The sequence below is a fragment of the Plasmodium knowlesi genome (assembly GCF_000006355.2).
Source record: "Plasmodium knowlesi strain H genome assembly, chromosome: 8".
Classification (NCBI taxonomy): Eukaryota; Apicomplexa; class Aconoidasida; order Haemosporida; family Plasmodiidae; genus Plasmodium; species Plasmodium knowlesi.
The window spans coordinates 1,715,439-1,735,006 of NC_011909.2; the positions used below are offsets into that span (position 1 = coordinate 1,715,439).

Here is a 19,568-nt window from a genome sequence, read left to right on the forward strand (position 1 = left end):
AATCCTAAACTGTGAACCCTAAATTGTGAATCCTAAACTGTGAAACCTAAACTGTGAAACCTAAACTGTGAACCATAAAACCCTAAAACCATGGATCCTAAACCGTTAACCCTAAAACATAAACCCTAAACCCTTGAACCCTAAACCCTTGAACCCTAAACCCTTGAACCCTAAACCCTTGAACCCTAAACATTGAACCTTAAACCAGTAACCCGGAACCTAAACTTGGAACACGTTCCATTGGAACCTCTTCAATAGGAACAAGTTCCATAGGAACAGGTTCCATAAGAACGTCTTCCTTAGGAACCTGTTCTTCTTCCATAAATTCCGATCCCATGAACTCTTGAACCAAAAGTTCCAGAAAATCCTTCTGGTTCAATTGTGTGTCCCCTTTTTGGCATTCGTCTAACACTTCAAAATGAATTTCAATAATCGTGCGGCGATTCACGGGACCAGAACGTTTTGTTCTTGTTGGAGCAGAACGAGGTTTTCGTTCCTTCACTAATCGATATTCATGTGAACTATCTTGTTGCACATGATCAAGGACTTGTTCCTGTACCGATGGACCGCGTATTTCAGCAGGAGATCTTCGGAAACGTGCTCCTCCTTTACCAAGAGGACCAAAATACTACAAAAAAAAAAAAAAAAAAAAAAAAAAAAAATTGAGAGGATATTTTTGCTAAGAAGATTGTGAAATGTTCTTTTTACACATTTATTTTATTTTATTTTAACCATTAAAAAATTTTTTTTTTTCCTTTTAACCATGAAAAAAAATTTTTTTCCCATTAAAATTTTTTTTTTTCCTTTTAAACATTAATTTTGTCCATGAAAATTTTTTTTTTTTTTCATTAATTTTTTTATCTTACCTTCCAAAGATAATAAGCCATAGCAGAAAGGCCAATAGAGACAGGAGCCAAAGGAAGAAAAGGGGTAAGGAGATCCGTAAGAAGGATGGGACAGACTGTATTCTCTAAGGTTTGTTGCATATGTTTTTGCTTCTGGTCGTCTTGGAAGATTGTTCCCACATTGTCCTTTACACTCTCATTGCCAATGGAGCAATCTTTATAACTTCCGTTCTGTGTGCACACAAAACAAGAATTAGGACCATTATTCTTGCATGGAGATGTGTCATTCATAATTTCACCACTCTTATCGAAAGCATGTTTTATGCCCTTATCTATGTCACAAAGAGGATGTACCCAACTATTTCCTTGTTTCTTCACTTCTGCCATTTTTTGGAATTGTTTTGCATATTCTTTAAGAAATAAACAACCCATCGTTTGTGCAAACGATGGGCCGTTAACAGAGCCGTTAACCTGGCCCTTACCGCGGGTATAAATGTGTTTTAATCCTGAAGCAAAAAGCAAACAAGCTGCTTTATTTGTTTTGCCTTCTTTATGGCCAATTTTATTCCATTTATCTTCGTTGTCTTTGCAGTATTTGTCAACGTCCTTCTGCTCCGAAGGTTGCATCATATGTTCTAGAAGTTTCGTCAATTCCTTCGTGGCGTCTTCTTCGATGTTTTTCTGATCATTAAAGAAGAAGTTAAAGAAGAGAAAAATATATATGTATTTGTATACACATATGTATACACATATGTGTATACATATATACATATATACATATATACATATATACATATATACATGTATACATATATACATATATACATATATACATATATACATATATACATATACATATACATATACATATACATATACATATACATATACATATACATATACATATACATATACATATACATATACATATACATATACATATACATATACATATACATATACATATACATATACATATACATATACATATACATATACATATACATATACATATACATATATATACGTATATATGAACGTATATGTGGACATATATATGGATGTATGTGTATATGTATATGTATATATGTATATGTGTAGTTGTATACCGCCCCTTACCCAAGGTTGTGTGATCGTTCCACTTGAGGTGGCTTGTCCATTTTTGATCTTCAGTCTTTTCTTAATGGCGCATTGGACTTGAGTACAGAAAGAAGAGGTCATTTCAGTGATAAAAGATAAGGTGGTCGTTATGTTGGATTTAATGGAGTTGGGGTCGGATTTGTCTTCGTTGTTGAGGAGACCGCCCATTTGAGTCTTCACTTCAGTTGCGTTAGAAGTGCAAGTTCCACTTGCACCAGATTGTGTTGTTTTAATCAAATTTTTATCAACACTTAATTTGCAATTATTAAAGTCTTTGTGCCTTGTGCATTCAAAACAAACATTATTATTACCACTACCAGTGGAACACGAAGACGGAAGTTTATTTTTTTCATTCCATTTTTTGAACATTAGGTTTATTCTTTCCTCATCAATGGGACAGAATTTGTTCGACTCCTCTATTATTTTATCAGCGTACATGTTAAGAGCAATACAACCAACTGCTCTATCGAGCAGTTGGTTGTCATTAACACCAACACCACTACCACTAAGTGTTTTAATGTGTTCTAAACCTGCTGTGATATGATTACATGCTTTTCTTTCAACACTATGTGGATTATCATCACCAAATTGTTGGCAGATTGTGGTATTAGGTTTGTTCTTTCCATCGGACTCGATGCCCTTGAACATATCTTCCAGTTTGGGTCTGACGCCTTCCCTCTCCCAAAAGTCACACTGTAAAAAAAAAAAAAAAAAAGAAAAAAAGGTTATATATTTAGTTGATAGTTGGTAGGTTGTGTAGTATCCGGTTGGTATAGTATCCGGTTGGTGTAGTATCCAGTCCCTGTCTGCAAGGAGTTCTTTCCTTCCCCCTAAAGTAACTGAAGCTAACCCCTAAACCTTATTCCAATAATCTCAAAACCTTATTCTTACACCCCTATAACATTATTCTAACACCCCTACCACCTTATTCTAACACCCTTACCACCTTATTCTAGCACCCCTGAGACCCTATTTTGACACCCCTAAGACCCTATTCTGACACCCCTAAGACCCTATTCTGACACCCTTACCACCTTATTCTAATACCCTTACCACTTTATTCTAACACCTGTACAACCTTTATTCTAACACCCTTATCACCTTATTCTAACACCCTTACCACCTTATTCTAATACCCCTACAACTTTATTCCAATAGCCCCACAACGTTATTCTAACACCCCTACGACCTTATTCTGACACCCCTAAGACCCTATTCTGACACCCCTAAGACCCTATTCTGACACCCCTGGGACCCTACTCTGACACCCCTAAGACCCTTTTCTGACACCCCTAAGACCCTATTCTAACTCCCTTACCACCTTATTCTGACACCCCTAAGACCCTATTCTAACATCACTGCAACCTTCTTCTAACACCCTAACAACCATATTATAACACCCCTACAGCCCTATTCGAACACCCATACAACCTTATTCTAACACCCCTACCACCTTATTCTGACACCCCTACAACCATATTATGACACCTCTGAATGTGGAATTTTTTTTTTTTTTTTTTTTTCTTTTTTTAATTCATTCCACTCCCACTAAGTGTTTTGTTGGTGGTAGGTTGGATGTGTTCTTTGTAGTAATACTTACCCAAGTCTGGTTAGAATTTCCCCCTTTTGCGGTTGCTTTGTTTTTGAACCATTTGGGTGCGGCGCATCTAATATAATCGCATAAGTTATTCATTTTGTTTACTTCCGTTAGGTTGTCAGTTGCGGTGCCGTCAATTTTGATCTTAACTTGGTCTAATTTGTCCTTTACTGGCGTTGGGGTTGTGGGGCCAGATGCCTTAGTTGTGCTAATTTGGCAGTCGTCATAGTCGGCTTCATTCCATTTGCATTGTACTCCATTTGAACCTTGGCCAGCAGTGTCGAAAGCTCTCTTTAAACCGGAATCGATGACACAAGTTGATGTACTTTGCATTTTTTTTGCATATTCTTTAAGAAGTAAACAACCCATCGTTTGTCCCAACGATGGGTGTTGAGACAGGATACCATTGTTTCCTGTTGACGACGACGGCGACGCCGTCGTCGTATAAAGTGCTTTTAATCCGGCATACAAATAATTGCATGCCTTCTTTTCAGGGTCAGTAGCAGGTCTGCCATTGGCAGCGCCACCAGGGGCACTGCCATCATCCATTGTCCCACATTGACCTCCTTTGTCTTGACCCCCATTATCTGTCATTGCTTGTGCCAATTCTTTCCATAAGTTGGCGACTTCGCCGCCTTCCTTCCCCCAGAAATCGTCCTATATAAGTGGAATAAAATATATATATATATATATGCATATACATATTTATATGTACATACATACATATATATGTCCACATGTATATGTATACATTCTTTTTCTTTTTCTTTTCTTTTTTCTTTTATCTTTTTTTTTTCCTTTTTCTTTTTTTTTTTTTTTTTTTTTTATTTTTTCTTCTCTTTCGTGTTGTGCTGTAGTATCGAGTTTGCCTTCCCTGCCATCCGGTTAGTGTGTAGTATCCGGTCCCTGTCTGCGAGGAGTTTTTCCTCTCCCTCCCTAAAGCAGCTAAAGCTAACCCCTGAACCTTATTCCTAAACCCTGGAACCTTACTCCTAAACCCTACAACACTACTCCTAAACCCTACAACACTACTCCTAAACCCTGGAACCTTACTCCTATACCCTAAAACCTTTACTCCTATACCCTACAACCTTTACTCCTATACCCTACAACCTTTACTCCTATACCCTTCAATCTTAGTCCTATACCATATAACCTTACTCCTATACCATACAACCTTCTACCTGAACCCGGAATCTGAATAATTTTTCTTTTTTCTTTTTTTTCTTTTATTCCTTCTATTCCTTTTCTTTCTATTCCTTTTCTTTCTATTCCTTTTCTTTCTATTCCTTTTCTTTCTATTCCTTTTCTTTCTATTCCTTCTCCTTTTATTCTACTTACCGCACTGTACTTGCCCTTGGTCAGCTGAACTCGAGATGCTAAGCATTGTAAACGCTGGCAGAGGGTGCCAACATTTCCTTCTGTTTTAGTTATTGTGGAGAGGGTGTTATTGACGTTGTCTTTATGTTCATTATCTGTAAGCAATGATTCCAATTTGTTCTTTACATTGGAATTGCCAATGGTACAAGTATCATAGTTGTCTTCCAATTTGCAAACAATGCAAGGTTTATTATTCTTGCAAAATTCTTTTTTAATGTCTTTTGCCTTTAAAAAAGCGACCCTAATCCCTTGGTCTATGTCGCAAATTTTGCTCTCTTCTTTCATTTTCTGTGCAACTGCCTTTAGCATTAAGCAGGAAGCGAATTGCTTAAACTCTTGGTTATCATAGGGGTTATTATCGTGACCCTTCCCCGGATTGGCCTTATCATTATATTCAAGCTGAATATTCGATATGTGATGGAGTCCTGCTGCAGTGAGTAAACATGCCTTTTTATTGGCTTCGCCGGCAGCGCCGTCCTCCCAGCCGGCGCTGCCATTGCCCTTGCAGTATTTAGCAACGTCAGTCTGCTTTCCCTTCATGTCTTCCAGTAGTAGCTTTAATTCTGTTTCAAAATCACTCTTCATGTTTTCCTAAACATAAAGCGGTATATATATGCATGTATGTATATATACATATACATATATATATATATATACATATATGTACAAATATGCATATTTATGTACATATACGTATACACATGCGTATACACATACGTATACATATATGTATATATGTATATGTTGTCGATGTTATTGATGTTGTTATGGATGTTGTTATGGATGTTGTTATGGATGTTGTTATGGATGTTGTTATGGATGTTGTTATGGATGTTGTTATGGATGTTGTTATGGATGTTGTGGTTTCCATTCCACCATCAGCACACCAGACCATGACCATGACAACACATTCCTTACCCAGGTAGTCGTTCCGCTTGAGCTTCCATTCTTCCTTTCTCCCCATTTATCTACTACGCAATTAAGTTCTTGACAGAAATCCTTCTTCCCTTCCCCAGTACATGGTTTACCTATACCAACAGACACAGACAAACACATAGACACATATATACATACACATATATATATATATATATATATATATATATATATATATATATACATATATACATACATATACACATATATATTTATACATATATATGCATGTACACATATATACATATACGTATATGTATACATATATATACTTATATGTATATATGTATATATACATATAATGTTATTGTTATTGTTTTTGTTTTTGTTTTTGTATTTTTGTCTTTGTTTGTTCTTTCTGTTTTTGTTTTTGGAAATGGATGTGGAATGGATGTGGAATGGATGTGGAATGGATGTGGAATGGATGTGGAATGGATGTGGAATGGATGTGGAATGGATGTGGAATGGATGTGGAATGGTCATATATTTGTTATTGGTAGGTTGGAGGAGAGAAAAAAAATGTCTACTTACATATGGTCTTCTCCAGAGATTCTTTCTTGAATGTATCATTTGCTTTTAGCATGGGTTCTACTTTTTCCTTTACATTCTTATCGTCATTATTCAATGTGCAACTCATTAAATTTTTTTCCCTAACACACTTAAAACACTTAACATCATCCTTGCATGTGGATACTCCACTCCTAATGTTATCATTTTCCGTCCCAAAAGCATGATTTATCCCTGCCTGAACACTTTTCTCATCCTTACACGGCAGTTCGTCACTTTCTAATTTATCTGCGATGGCATTTAATAGAACACATTGCATCGTTCTTTGGAACGACGCCGTAAGGTCGTCAGCAGTAGTTGTATTGTAGAGGTTTTTTAATCCTGCTGCTATAAGGAGGCAAGCCTCCTTTCCTTTCCCTTCATCCATAGTGCAGTAGGATGCAGCATCCGTCTTCTCTTTCATCTTTTTAGAAAGTTCCCCTAATTCCTTCTTCACACCGTCTTCGCCTTCCCACACTTTCTTCTGAAATTGAAATATACATATATATATATGCATATGCATAAATTCATATATATATATATATATATATATATATATATATATATATATATATATATATATATATATATATACATGTATATGTACATACATATGTATACGCATACATATTTATACACATACGTATATGTACATACAGGTATACATGTATAAATATACGTATACATGTACGTACATATGTATGTGTATATGTGCGTAAATACCATTACTTACCCAATCACGTGGTGGTGAACCGCTCGTGTCCTTCTCTTTCCTCCATCGGGCTGCTACACATTTGACTTGGTCACATAAGTCCATTTTATTTACAGCTTCCGCCATGGTCTTTATTTTGGGGTCATTCTCCGTGACAATTTCTTTCAATTTGTTCTTTACTTCCGTTTGTGTTGTGGTTCCATCTGTGCTAATTTTGCAGTTATTAAAGTTGTCTTCATTCCATTGACACGGAACACAAGGTTCCTTGCCATTGGAACCACCACTGCAAGTACCATTAATACTTAAACCTTTGCCAAGATCGAAAGCCTTTTTTATTCCAGCTTCTATTTCACACATGGATTTTTCTTTCATTTGTTTTGCATATAAATGAAGTAAAAAACAACCCATCGTTTGTCTAAACGATGAGTGTTTGGACAAAACTCCATTGTTAGCAGTTCCCGTCGAATCGTCATACAGTTTTTTGAAGCCGGCATGCAAAAAATTGCATGCCGTCTTTTCAGAAGGAGTCGCATTCCTCGGGCTACTATTTCCATCCTTCACTTGATCACAATCAGCTCCCTTCCCGCCTTTTCCATTTGCGGTCATTGCTTTTGCCAACTCTTCCCATAATTTGGCGACTTCGCCATTTCCCTTCCAAAAGTCCTTCTGCAAGTGGAGTATAATATATACATATATATATATATATATACATATGCATATGCATACATATACATATATACATATACGTATATATGTACAATTTTCTCCCTTACCACATTCGTATTTTGTTGTCCGTTAGAGGAATTTAAGTGGGTTGCAATACATTTCATATGCTCACATAAATTATCCCTTTTATTTATGTTAGTTAGCATTGTCTTAATGTTGGAGTCGCTGTCATCCTCGATAATTTTTTCCACTTTCTTCTTTGCAGTCCCCTCAGAGCCAGTTGTGCCATTTATGTTAATTGTGGCAAGGCAACTGTCCAATTTGTCTTTTTCTTTCCATTGGCAAGGGACACAAGGTCCCTTGCCCTTGGAACTTTGGCAAGATTTTGGAGCTTCCTCACTTGGGTTCTTCCATAGCTCGAAAGCTTTTTCTATCCCCTTTTCAATATTACAAATTGCCTTTTCTTTCATGTGTTTTGCATAAGAATGAAGTAAGAAACAACCCATCGTTTGTCTAAACGATGGGTATTTCTTAGATAGGATGTCGTCGCCTACCGGCGACGACGCCTTCCGCGTCGCGGCCGCCGACGTCGTACCGTTGTACAGTGCATCGAAGCCGACATACAAATAATTGCATGCCGTCTTTTCAGAATGAGTTGCATCCCTCCCCTCAGTTCCTGTACTTCCATCTTTCACTTTATCGCAGTCCCCTACTCCCGCTGTTGTGCCATTTGCTTGCACCATTTCATCAGACAGTTCTTTCCACAGCGCCTTTACCTTCTCTTCCCAAAAGTCTTTCTAAAAGTTAAGTAATATATATATTTATATATATATATATATATATATATATATATATATATATATATATATATATCTATATATATATATATATGCACGTATACATATACATGTATATGTACATTCGTACGTACGTATATATATACGCATATGTATATATGTACATTCATACATATATATGTATGTATATGTAAATATATATATGCATATATACGTATATACATACGTATATGCGTACGCATATGTATATGTCTATATATATATATATATATATATATGTATATATACATATGACTATATGTGTATATACATGCGTATGTATGTACATATACGTGTACGTATATGTTTGTATGTGTACATTCATGTCGTCTTCTCTTTCTCCCTCCACCCTTACCGTTACTGTGGTTGATCCTCCTGGTGGTGGTGCTGCTGCATCTCTTGCCTTTAAGTAGTTCTCTATACATTTTAGGGGATTGCACATTTTGTCATTGCCACTTCCACTGTTGGTGGTGTCTTCCAATGTGCTCTTGATACATGCTTCAGCTGTAAAAAGATGGAAAGAAGATGGAAGAAAGGAAGATTAGTACGACATTTAAAGTGACATGTTTGTATATATATATAATGTATGTTGTATGTTGTATGTTGTATGTATGTAGATTGAGTAAATGAATGTCATTCACAATCGATGAAAAATTTTTTCTCTTTTTTTTTTCTTTTTTCGTTTGGGATTGTTCTAAATGTGCGGTTTTATATGCCATCCGGTCCCAACCATCCTATCCCCACCATCCGGTTACTTCCATCCAGGTCCCACCATCCAGTTCCCACCATCCAGTCTCCACCATCCAGTCTCCACCATCCAGTCTCCACCATCCAGTCTCCACCATCCAGTCTCCACCATCCAGTCTCCACCATCCAGTCTCCACCATCCAGTCTCCACCATCCAGTTCATACTATCCGGTTCATACCATCCAGTTCACACCATCCGGTTCCCACCATCCGGCTTCAACCATCCAGTTCCTACCATCCAGTCTCCACCATCCAGTCTCCACCATCCAGTCTCCACCATCCGGACTCCACCATCCAGTTCCTACCATCCGGTTCATACCATCCGGTTCATACCATCCGGTTCATACCATCCGGTTCATAGCATCCTGTTCCTACCATCCGCTTCATACCATCCAGTTTCCCACCATCCAGTTCCCACCATCCAGTCTCCACCATCCAGTCCCCACCATGCAGTCTCCACCATCCAGTCTCCACCATCCAGTCTCCACCATCCAGTACCCACCATCCAGTACCCACCATCCAGTCTCCACCATCCAGTCTCCACCATCCAGTCTCCACCATCCAGTCTCCACCATCCAGTCTCCAACATCCAGTTTCCACCATGCAGTCTCCACCATTCGGTTCCCACCATCCGATTTCTATCATCCAGTTCATACCATCCAGTCTCCACCATCCGGTTCATACGATCCGGTTCCTACCATCCCGCTTCATACCATCCGGTTCCTACCATCCCGCTTCATACCATCCGGTTCATATCATCCGGTTCATACCATCCAGTTCATACCATCCGGTTCCTACCATTCGGTTCATACCATCCGGTTCATACCATCCGGTTCATTCCATCCGGCTTATACCATCCGGTTCATACCATCCGGGTCATACCATCCGGTTCATACCATCCAGTTCATACCATCCAGTTCATACCATCCAGTTCATACCATCCAGTTCATACCATCCAGTTCATACCATCCGGTTCCTACCGTCCCGTTCAAACCATCCAGTTCATACCATCCGGTTCATACCATCCGGTTCATACCATCCGGTACCTACGATCCGGTTCCTACCATCCGGTTCATACCATCCCGTTATTACCATCCTATTCCTACCATCCGGTTCATACTATCTGGTTCATACTATCCGGTTCATACTATCCGGTTCATACCATCCGATTCATACCATCCGGTTACTACCATCCGGTTTATACCATCCGCCTCATACCATCCAGTTCATACCATCCAGTCTCCACCATCCGGTTCATACTATCCAGTTCATACCATCCGGTTCATACTATCCAATTCATACCATCCGGGTCATATCATCGGGTTCATACCATCTGGTTCATACCATCCGGTTCATGCCATCCCATTCATATCATCCAGTTCCCACCATCCGGTTACTACAATCCCGTACCTACCATCCAGTTCCCACCATCCGGTTGGTGTATAATATCCGGTTTTTCGTCTTCGAGGAGTTTTACCTACCCCTCCCGGGAGGGATGCTGGGATGCTTCCCTGCCATCCGGTTACAACCATCCGGTTCATACCATCCGGTCTATACCATCCAGTTCCTACCATCCAGTTCCTATCATCCAGTCCCCACCATCCAGTCTCCACCATCCAGTTCCCACAATCCAGTTCATACCATACGCTTCCTACCATCCGGTTCCTACCATCCCGTTCATACCATCCTGTTCATACCATTCGGTTCACACCATCTGGTTCATACCATCCGGCTCTTACCATTCGGTTCATACCATCCGGTTCATACCATCCGGTTTATACCATCCGGTTCATACCATCGGGTTCCTACCATCCGGTTCCTACTGTCCGGTTTATACCATCCGGATCATACCATCCGGTTCATACCATGCGGTCTATACTATTCGGTTCATACCATCCGGTTAATAACATTCGGTTACTACCATCCGGTTCATACCATCGGGTTCATACCATTCAGTTCATACCATCCAGTCTCCACCATCCAGTTACTACCATCCGGTTCATACCATTCGGTTCATACCATCCAGTTCATACCACCCGGTTACTGCCATCCACTTCCCACAATCCGGTTACTACCATCCTGCTCCCATTATGCAGTTCCCACCATCTGGTTGTTGTGTCGTTTCCGGTTTTTCGTCTTCGAGGAGTTTTACCTTCCCCTCCCGGGAGGGATGCTGGGATGCGTCCCTGCCATCCGGTTAATACCATCCGGTTCATACCATCCTGTTCCCACCATCCGGTCCATACCATCCGGTTACTACCATCCGGTTCATAGCATCCGGTTTATACCATCGGGTCCCTGTTGTATATAGTCCCTATCTGCGAGGAGCTTTACCTACCCCTCCCGGGAGGGATGCTGGGATGCGTCCCTGCCATCCGGTTTCTACCATCCGGTTCATACCATCCGGTTACAACCATCCGGTCTATACCATCCAGTCTCCGCCATCCAGTTTCCACCATCCAATCTCCACCATCCAGTTCCCACCATCCAGTTCCTTACCATCCAGTCTCCACCATCCGGTTCCTACCATCCGGTTCATACCATCCGGTTCCCACCATCCTGTTCGCACCATCCAGTCTCCACCATCCAGTCTCCACCATCCAGTCTCCACCATCCAGTTCCTACCATCCAGTCTCCACCATCCAGTTTCCCACCATCCAGTCTCCACCATCCAGTCTCCACCATCCAGTCTCCACCATCCAGTCTCCACCATCCACTTCCCACCATCCAGTTTCCACCATCCAGTACCTACCATGCACTTCCCACCATCCACTTCCCACTATTCGACACCTACCATCCTGCTCATACCATCCTGTCTCCACCGTCCGGTTCCCACCATCGGGTTTCTACCGTCCGGTTGTTGTGTCGTATCCGGTCTTTGTCTGCGAGGAGTTTTTTCCTACCCCTCCCGGGAGGGATGCTGGGATGCGTCCCTGCCATCCGGTTTCTACCATCCGGTCCCTACTGTCCGGTTTATACCATCCGGTTTCTACCATCCAGTCTCCACCATCCGGTTCATACCATCCGGTACCTACCATCCGCTTATTACCATCAGGTCACTACTATCCGGTTTCTACCATCCTGCTCATAACATCCGGTTCATACCATCCGGTTCATACCATTCGGTCCATATCATCCGATTCATACCGTCAGGTTAGTGTGTAGTATCCGGTTCATACCATCCGGCTCATACCATCCAGTCTATACCATCCAGTCTATACCATCCAGTCTATACCATCCAGTCTATACCATCCAGTTGATACAACCCAGTTCATACCATCCAGTTCATTCTATCCAGTTCGTACTATCCGGTTAATACCATCCAGTTCATACCATCCTGTTCCCACCATCCGGTTCATACCATCCGGTTCATACCATCCAGTTCCTACCATCCAGTTACCACCATCCAGTTACCACCATCCAGTCTCCACCATCCGGTTCATACCATCCGGATCATACCATACGGTTCATACCATCCGAATCATACCATCCGGTTCATACCATCCGGTTCCTACAATCCCGTTCATACCATCCGGATCATACTATCCGGTTCATACAATACTGTACCTACCGTCCGGTTCCTACCATCCGATTACTACCATCAGGCAAACATGTACTATCCGGTCCCTGTCTGCGAGGAGTTTTACCTACCCCCTCCCGGGAGGGATGATGGGATGCTTCCATGCCATCCGGTCACTACCATCCGGCTACTACCATCCGGTCCATGCCATCCGGTTCATACCATCCGGCCACTACCATGCGGTTAGTGCCCAGTATATGGTCTTTGTCTTCGAGGAGTTTTGCCTACCCCTCCCGGAAGGGATGCGGGGATGCTTCCCTGCCATCCGGTGTCTACCATCCGGTTCATACCATCCGGTTCATACAATCCAGTCCATACCATCCCGTTCATACCATCCGGTTCATACTATTCCGGTTTATACCATCCTATTCCTACCATCCGGTTCATACCATCCGTTTCATACCATCCGGTTACTACCATCCGGTTCATACCACCCGGTTCATACCATCCGGATCATACCATCCAGTCTCCACCATCCAGTTTCCACCATCCACTTCCCACCATCCAGTTCCCACCATTCAGTCTCCACCATGCAGTATCCACCATCCAGTCTCCACCATCCAGTTACTACAATCCGGTTCCTACCATCCGTGCCCACCATCCAGTCTCCACCATCCAGTCTCCACCATCCAGTCTCCACCATCCAGTCTCCACCATCCAGTCTCCACCATCCAGTCTCCACCATCCAGTCTCCACCATCCAGTCTCCACCATCCAGTCTCCACCATCCAGTCTCCACCATCCAGTCTCCACCATCCAGTCTCCACCATCCAGTCTCCACCATCCGGTTTCTACCATCCAGTCTCCACCATCCAGTCTCCACCATGCAGTACCTACCATCCGATCACTACCATCCGGTACCTACCATTCGCTGTCTACCATCCGGCACCTACCATCCGATCACTACCATCCGGTTCTCACCATTGGGTTAGTATGTAGTATCCGGTCTTTGTCTTCGAGGAGTTTTTCCTTTTCCCCCTCCCGGGAGGGATGCTGGGATGCTTCCATGCCATCCGGTCACTACCATCCGGTCACTACCATCCGGTCACTACCATCCGGTCACTACCATCCGGTCACTACCATCCGGTCACTACCATCCGGTTGGTGTGTAGTATCCGGTTTCTACCATCCGGTTGCTACCATCGGGTTACTACCATCCGGTTGCTACCATCGGGTTACTACCATCCGGTCACTACCATCCGGTACCTACCATCCGGTTCATACTATCTGGTTCATACCATCCGGTTCATACCATTCGGTTCATACCATCCGGTTCATACCATCAGGTTTCTACCATCCGGTTCCTACCATTCGGTGTCTACCATCCGGTCGTTATGTCGTATGCAGGCCCTGTCAGCGAGGAGTTTTTCCTATCCCCCCCTAAAGTAACTGAAGCTAACCCTGGAACCTTACTCCTAAACCCGGAACCATACTACTAAACCCGGAACCCTACTCCTAAACCCGGAATCTGAATTCTTACACCCTGACAACTTCCTCCTTAACCCGGAATCTAAGTTCTAACACCCTTACAACCTTCCTCATAAACCCGGAATCTAAGTTCTAACACCCCGACACCTTTGTCCTAAACCCGGAATATACGTTCTAACACCCTGACACCTTTGTCCTAAACACGGAATCTAAGTTCTAACACCCTGCCACATTCCTCCTAAACCCGGAATCCGAATTCTGGCACCCTGACACCTTTGTCCTAAACCCGGAATCTATGTCCCAACACCCTGACACCTTTGTCCTAAACCCGGAATCTGACTTCTGACACCCTGACACCTTCCTCCTAAACCCGGAATCTAAATGTTAACACCTTAACACCTTACTCCTAAACCCGGAATCTAAGTCCTAACACCCGGACACTTTTGTCCTAAACCCGGAATCTAAGTTCTTACACCGCGACACCTTCCTCCTAAACCCGGAATCTAAGTACTAACACCCTGACACCTTTGTCCTAAACCCGGAATCTAAGTACTAACACCCTGACACCTTTGTCCTAAACCCGGAATGTAACTTCTCACGCCCTCAACATCCTCATCATCCTTTACCCCCCACCTTTTTTTTTTTTTTTTCTTTCATTTTTTCTTTTTTTTTCCAATATGGTAAGTATTTCGTACGAATATTTGCGTTTTTTTTTTTTTTTTTTTTGGTGAAAGGACACCCTTTTGTTTATAGAAAAAAAAAAAAAAAAAAGAAAACATTCTTTTTCTTTTTTAAGAACACACATTGTTTTTTTTTTTTTTTCCTTTTTATTTTTTATTGAAAAAAAAAATAAATAAAACATCCCCTAAAACATGTAAATTGCAGACCATATATTGTTGTTCTTATAACCTTAAACCCTAAAAAATGCGAAATCTTACACATGTACACCGTAAAATATTATAAATCCCACAACCTAAAAATGCGAAATCCTACACATATACACCGTAAAATATTAAATTCCGCAAACTAAATGCGAAATCTTACACATATACACCGTAAAAATATTATAAATCCCGCTACCTAAATGCGAAATCCTACACATATACACCGTAAAATATTATAAATCCCGAGACAACGTAAAATATTATATCCCGCAACCTAAAAATGCGAAATCTTACACATATACACCGTAAAATATTATATCCCGCAACCTAAATACCAAATCCTACACATATACACCGTAAAATATTAAATCCTGCAAACCTGAAGTGCGAAATTTTACACATATACACCGTAAAATATTATAAATCCCGCAACCTAAAAATGCGAAATCTTACACATGTACACCGTAAAATATTAAATCCTGCAAACCTGAAGTGCGAAATTTTACACATATACACCGTAAAAATATTAAATCCCGCAACCTAAAAATGCGAAATCTTACACATATGCACCGTAAAAATATTAAATCCCACAACCTAAATGCGAAATCCTACACATATACACCGTAAAATATTAAATCCCGCAACTTAAATACGAAATCTTACACATATACACCGTAAAATATTATAAATCCCGCAACCTAAAAATGCGAAATCTTACACATATACACCGTAAAATATTATATCCCGCAACCTAAATACCAAATCCTACACATATACACCGTAAAATATTAAATCCCGCAACCTAAAAATGCGAAATCTTACACATATACACCGTAAAATATTATAAATCCCGCAACCTAAATACGGAATCTTACACATACACCGTAAAAATATTAAATCCCGCAACCCAAAAATGTGAAATCTTACACATATACACCGTAAAATATTATAAATCCTGCAACCTGAAGTTCGAAATCTTACACATATACACCGTAAAATATTATAAATCCCACAACCTAAATACTAAATTTTACACATATACATCGTAAAATATTATAAATCCCGCAACCTGAAAATGCAAAATCCTAAACATATACACCGTAAAATATTAAATCCCGCAACCTAAAAATGCGAAATCTTACACATACACCGTAAAAATATTAAATCCCGCAAACCTAAGTACAAAATCTTACACATATACACCCTTAAAATATTAAATCCCGCAACCTAAAAATCCGAAATCTTACACATACACTCTGCATAGGCGAAATTTTATATACACCCCATACACATTCATTCATTCCCTTTTTTTTTTTTTTCTTTTTAATTTTTCTTTACTCCTTAATTTTTTTTTTTCCATCTTTTTTATTTCATTTTTTTTTTTTTTCTTTGCGGAAAATCATTTTTTCTTTTTTCCCTTTTCTTTTTTTTTCTCTTCTCTTCTTCCTTTCCATTTTATTCCTTTTTATTCCTTTTTATTCCTTTTTATTCCTTTTTATTCCTTTTTATTCCTTTTTATTCCTTTTTATTCCTTCTCTCTTCCTTTTATTCGTTTTCTTTTTTCTTTAGTTTTAATTCCTTCAATTTTCTTTTTCTTCTCCATTTTCTTTTCAGTCCTTTTTTTTTCTTTCCTATTCTTTTCTTTTCCTTCTCCCCCCTCCCTTACATCCCCGCAGACACACCCTACGCGATAAACCCTGAACCCTAAACCCTAAACCCTGAACCCTAAACCCTAAACCCTAAACCCTAAACCCTGAACCCTAAACCCTAAACCCTGAACCCTAAACCCTAAACCCTGAACCCTAAACCCTAAACCCTGAACCCTAAACCCTAAACCCTAAACCTAAACCCTTACATCCTCGCAGACACACCTTACATGCTAAACCCTGAATCCTAAACCCGGAACGCTAAACCCATGAAGCCTAAACCCATGAACCCTAAACCCATGAACCCTAAACCCATGAACCCTAAACCCATGAACCCTAAACCCATGAACCCTAAACCCATGAACCCTAAACCCTGAACCCTGAACCCTGAACCCTAAACCCTGAACCCTGAACCCTAAACCCTAAACTCCTAAACCCTAAGAACCGGAAACCCTGAACCCTGAGCCCTGAACCCTAAACCCTAAACCCTAAACCCTGAACCCTAAACCCTAAATCCTAAACCCTAAACCCTAAACCCTAAATCCTAAACCCTGAAACCCTAAACCCTGAAACCCTGAACCCTGAACCCTGAACCCTAAACCTGAACCTAAAACCTGAACCCTAAACCTAAAACCTGAACCCTAAAACCCTAAACCAAAACTCTAAACCATGAACCCTAAACCCTAAACTGTGAACCTTAAACCCTGAACCCTAAACCCAAAACCCTGAACCCTGAAACCTTACTACATTCCCTCAGACCATCAAACCTTACTTCCCTCAGACCATCAAACCTTACTTCCCTCAGACCATCAAACCTTACTTCCCTCAGACCATCAAACCTTACTTCCCTCAGACCATCAAACCTTACTTCCCTCAGACCATCAAACCTTACTTCCCTCAGACCATCAAACCTTACTTCCCTCAGACCATCAAACCTTACTTCCCTCAGACCATCAAAACTTACTTCCCTCAGACCATCAAACCTTATTTCCCTCAGACCATCAAACCTTATTTCCCTCAGACCATCAAACCTTACTTCCCTCAGACCATCAAACCTTACTTCCCTCAGACCATCAAACCGTGTTCACTCATACCATCAAACATTACTCACTTAGATCATTACATGAAACATTACTTCCTTAGATAATTTTTACTTACCTACTCCTAATTCCAGTTTTTCCTTTAGACAGTCTTCCATTTTACCATTTTGTGCTCCTGATGAGCATGATTGTGCTTTCTGTAGGACTTGTTTTAATATGTCCTCTGATGAAGTTGAACCTCCAGGGGCGGAGGTTGGACTCCCCTGCGGATAAACTTTTTTGTGTAGCTCCCCGGCTTTTTTCTCTTCTAACAATTGAAGAATGTCCTTATTTCCATCTTCACCTTCCTCTATTTTTCCATGTTCCCATGTCACGTTCGACGGGCACATTTTCCAAGTGAGGTACAAACTCATCATACCTTTTAATCCGTTCATTTGTCTTACCCATTCTCCCAAAGTTTTCCCTAAAATTTGGGCACTAAATTTCATATCTTCTAATTTAATAGGTCCGCACTTATTATTAAGGAGTTCATTCCCCCCAACCTTTATTTTTTCCTCCACTGCACTCTGGACAGCTTTCATAACATCCTTCACGTCACACTTTACCTTCATGATTTCTACCATAGCACTGTAACCTACTATACACCTCAAGTGCTGTTTCAAATACCGCTCTTCCGGTGGGCTGCCGTCGACCTCCGGTTTACCATTTTCATCTATTCCATTCATCCAATATATTGTTTTTAATAGAGTTTTACATATTAATTTGTCCTGACTGAGCTGCTTATTCATGGACCAGTAGTTCGTCGATAGTCTCCCACATGCCGTCGTCACTTCATCGGGGAAGCCCGCGTCCCCCAGGGAATCCCCTAACTCTGTGAACATTTCCTGTATGTAAACCTGCATTTCTGCCTGCACACATAAAAAAAAAAAAAAAAAAAAAAAAAAATAAGAAAAATAGATATATATACATCTATACGTACATATATACATATACATATAGACATACTTATACATATATATTTATCGTAACATTTAATGCTTCCATTTCAGAAAAAGAATTATAATTACTTACATAAGCGGCGTCGCCACTTTTCCCCGTACTCTTCATCCATGGTGCCAACACATCTGAGAACTTCTTTGCCATGTTGGTGAATTGTTCGTCTTCTTCTTCGTCTTCTTCGTCTTCTTCTTCGTCTTCTTCCTCTTCTTCGTCCTCTTCTTCGTCTTCTTCGTCTTCGTCTTCTTCTTCTATAATAGGGATATTTTTTTCCCAAAATTTCCCACACACACAGGACTACACAACAAAGAAAAAGAAAGAAAAGAAAAAAAAAGGAAGAAAAATTACTTCTTTTCCTTCTTCTTTTTCTTCTTTCTTTCCTTCCTTAAAACTTTCTTCTCTTCCTTACTTAAACCTTTCTTTTCTTCCTTCTTTACTCTTGAACCTTCTTTCTTTTCTTCCTTACTTAAACCTTTCTTTTCATCCTTCTTTACTCTTGAACCTTCTTTCTTCTTTTCCCCCTTTAAGGAACCTTCTTTTACTTCCCCCTAAAACACCTATAGAGAAAAAAGATTCTTTCTCCTCCTAAA

At 40.5% G+C, this 19,568-nt stretch overlaps 1 protein-coding gene across 1 annotated transcript; it reads right to left on the reverse strand.

Annotated features, from left to right (window-relative positions):
• Positions 1–199: 199 nt before the first annotated feature.
• Positions 200–19,125, reverse strand: PKNH_0837900 (SICAvar, type I; the record flags this gene model as incomplete). Its single annotated transcript, XM_039114025.1, has 12 exons — positions 200–628; positions 867–1,526; positions 1,965–2,678; positions 3,586–4,239; positions 4,924–5,553; positions 5,881–5,990; positions 6,430–6,928; positions 7,178–7,822; positions 7,930–8,619; positions 9,014–9,162; positions 18,101–18,890; positions 19,054–19,125. The coding sequence occupies 12 exons, from the start codon at positions 19,123–19,125 to the stop codon at positions 200–202; spliced, it is 6,042 nt and encodes a 2,013-aa protein (XP_038969656.1).
• Positions 19,126–19,568: the final 443 nt, after the last annotated feature.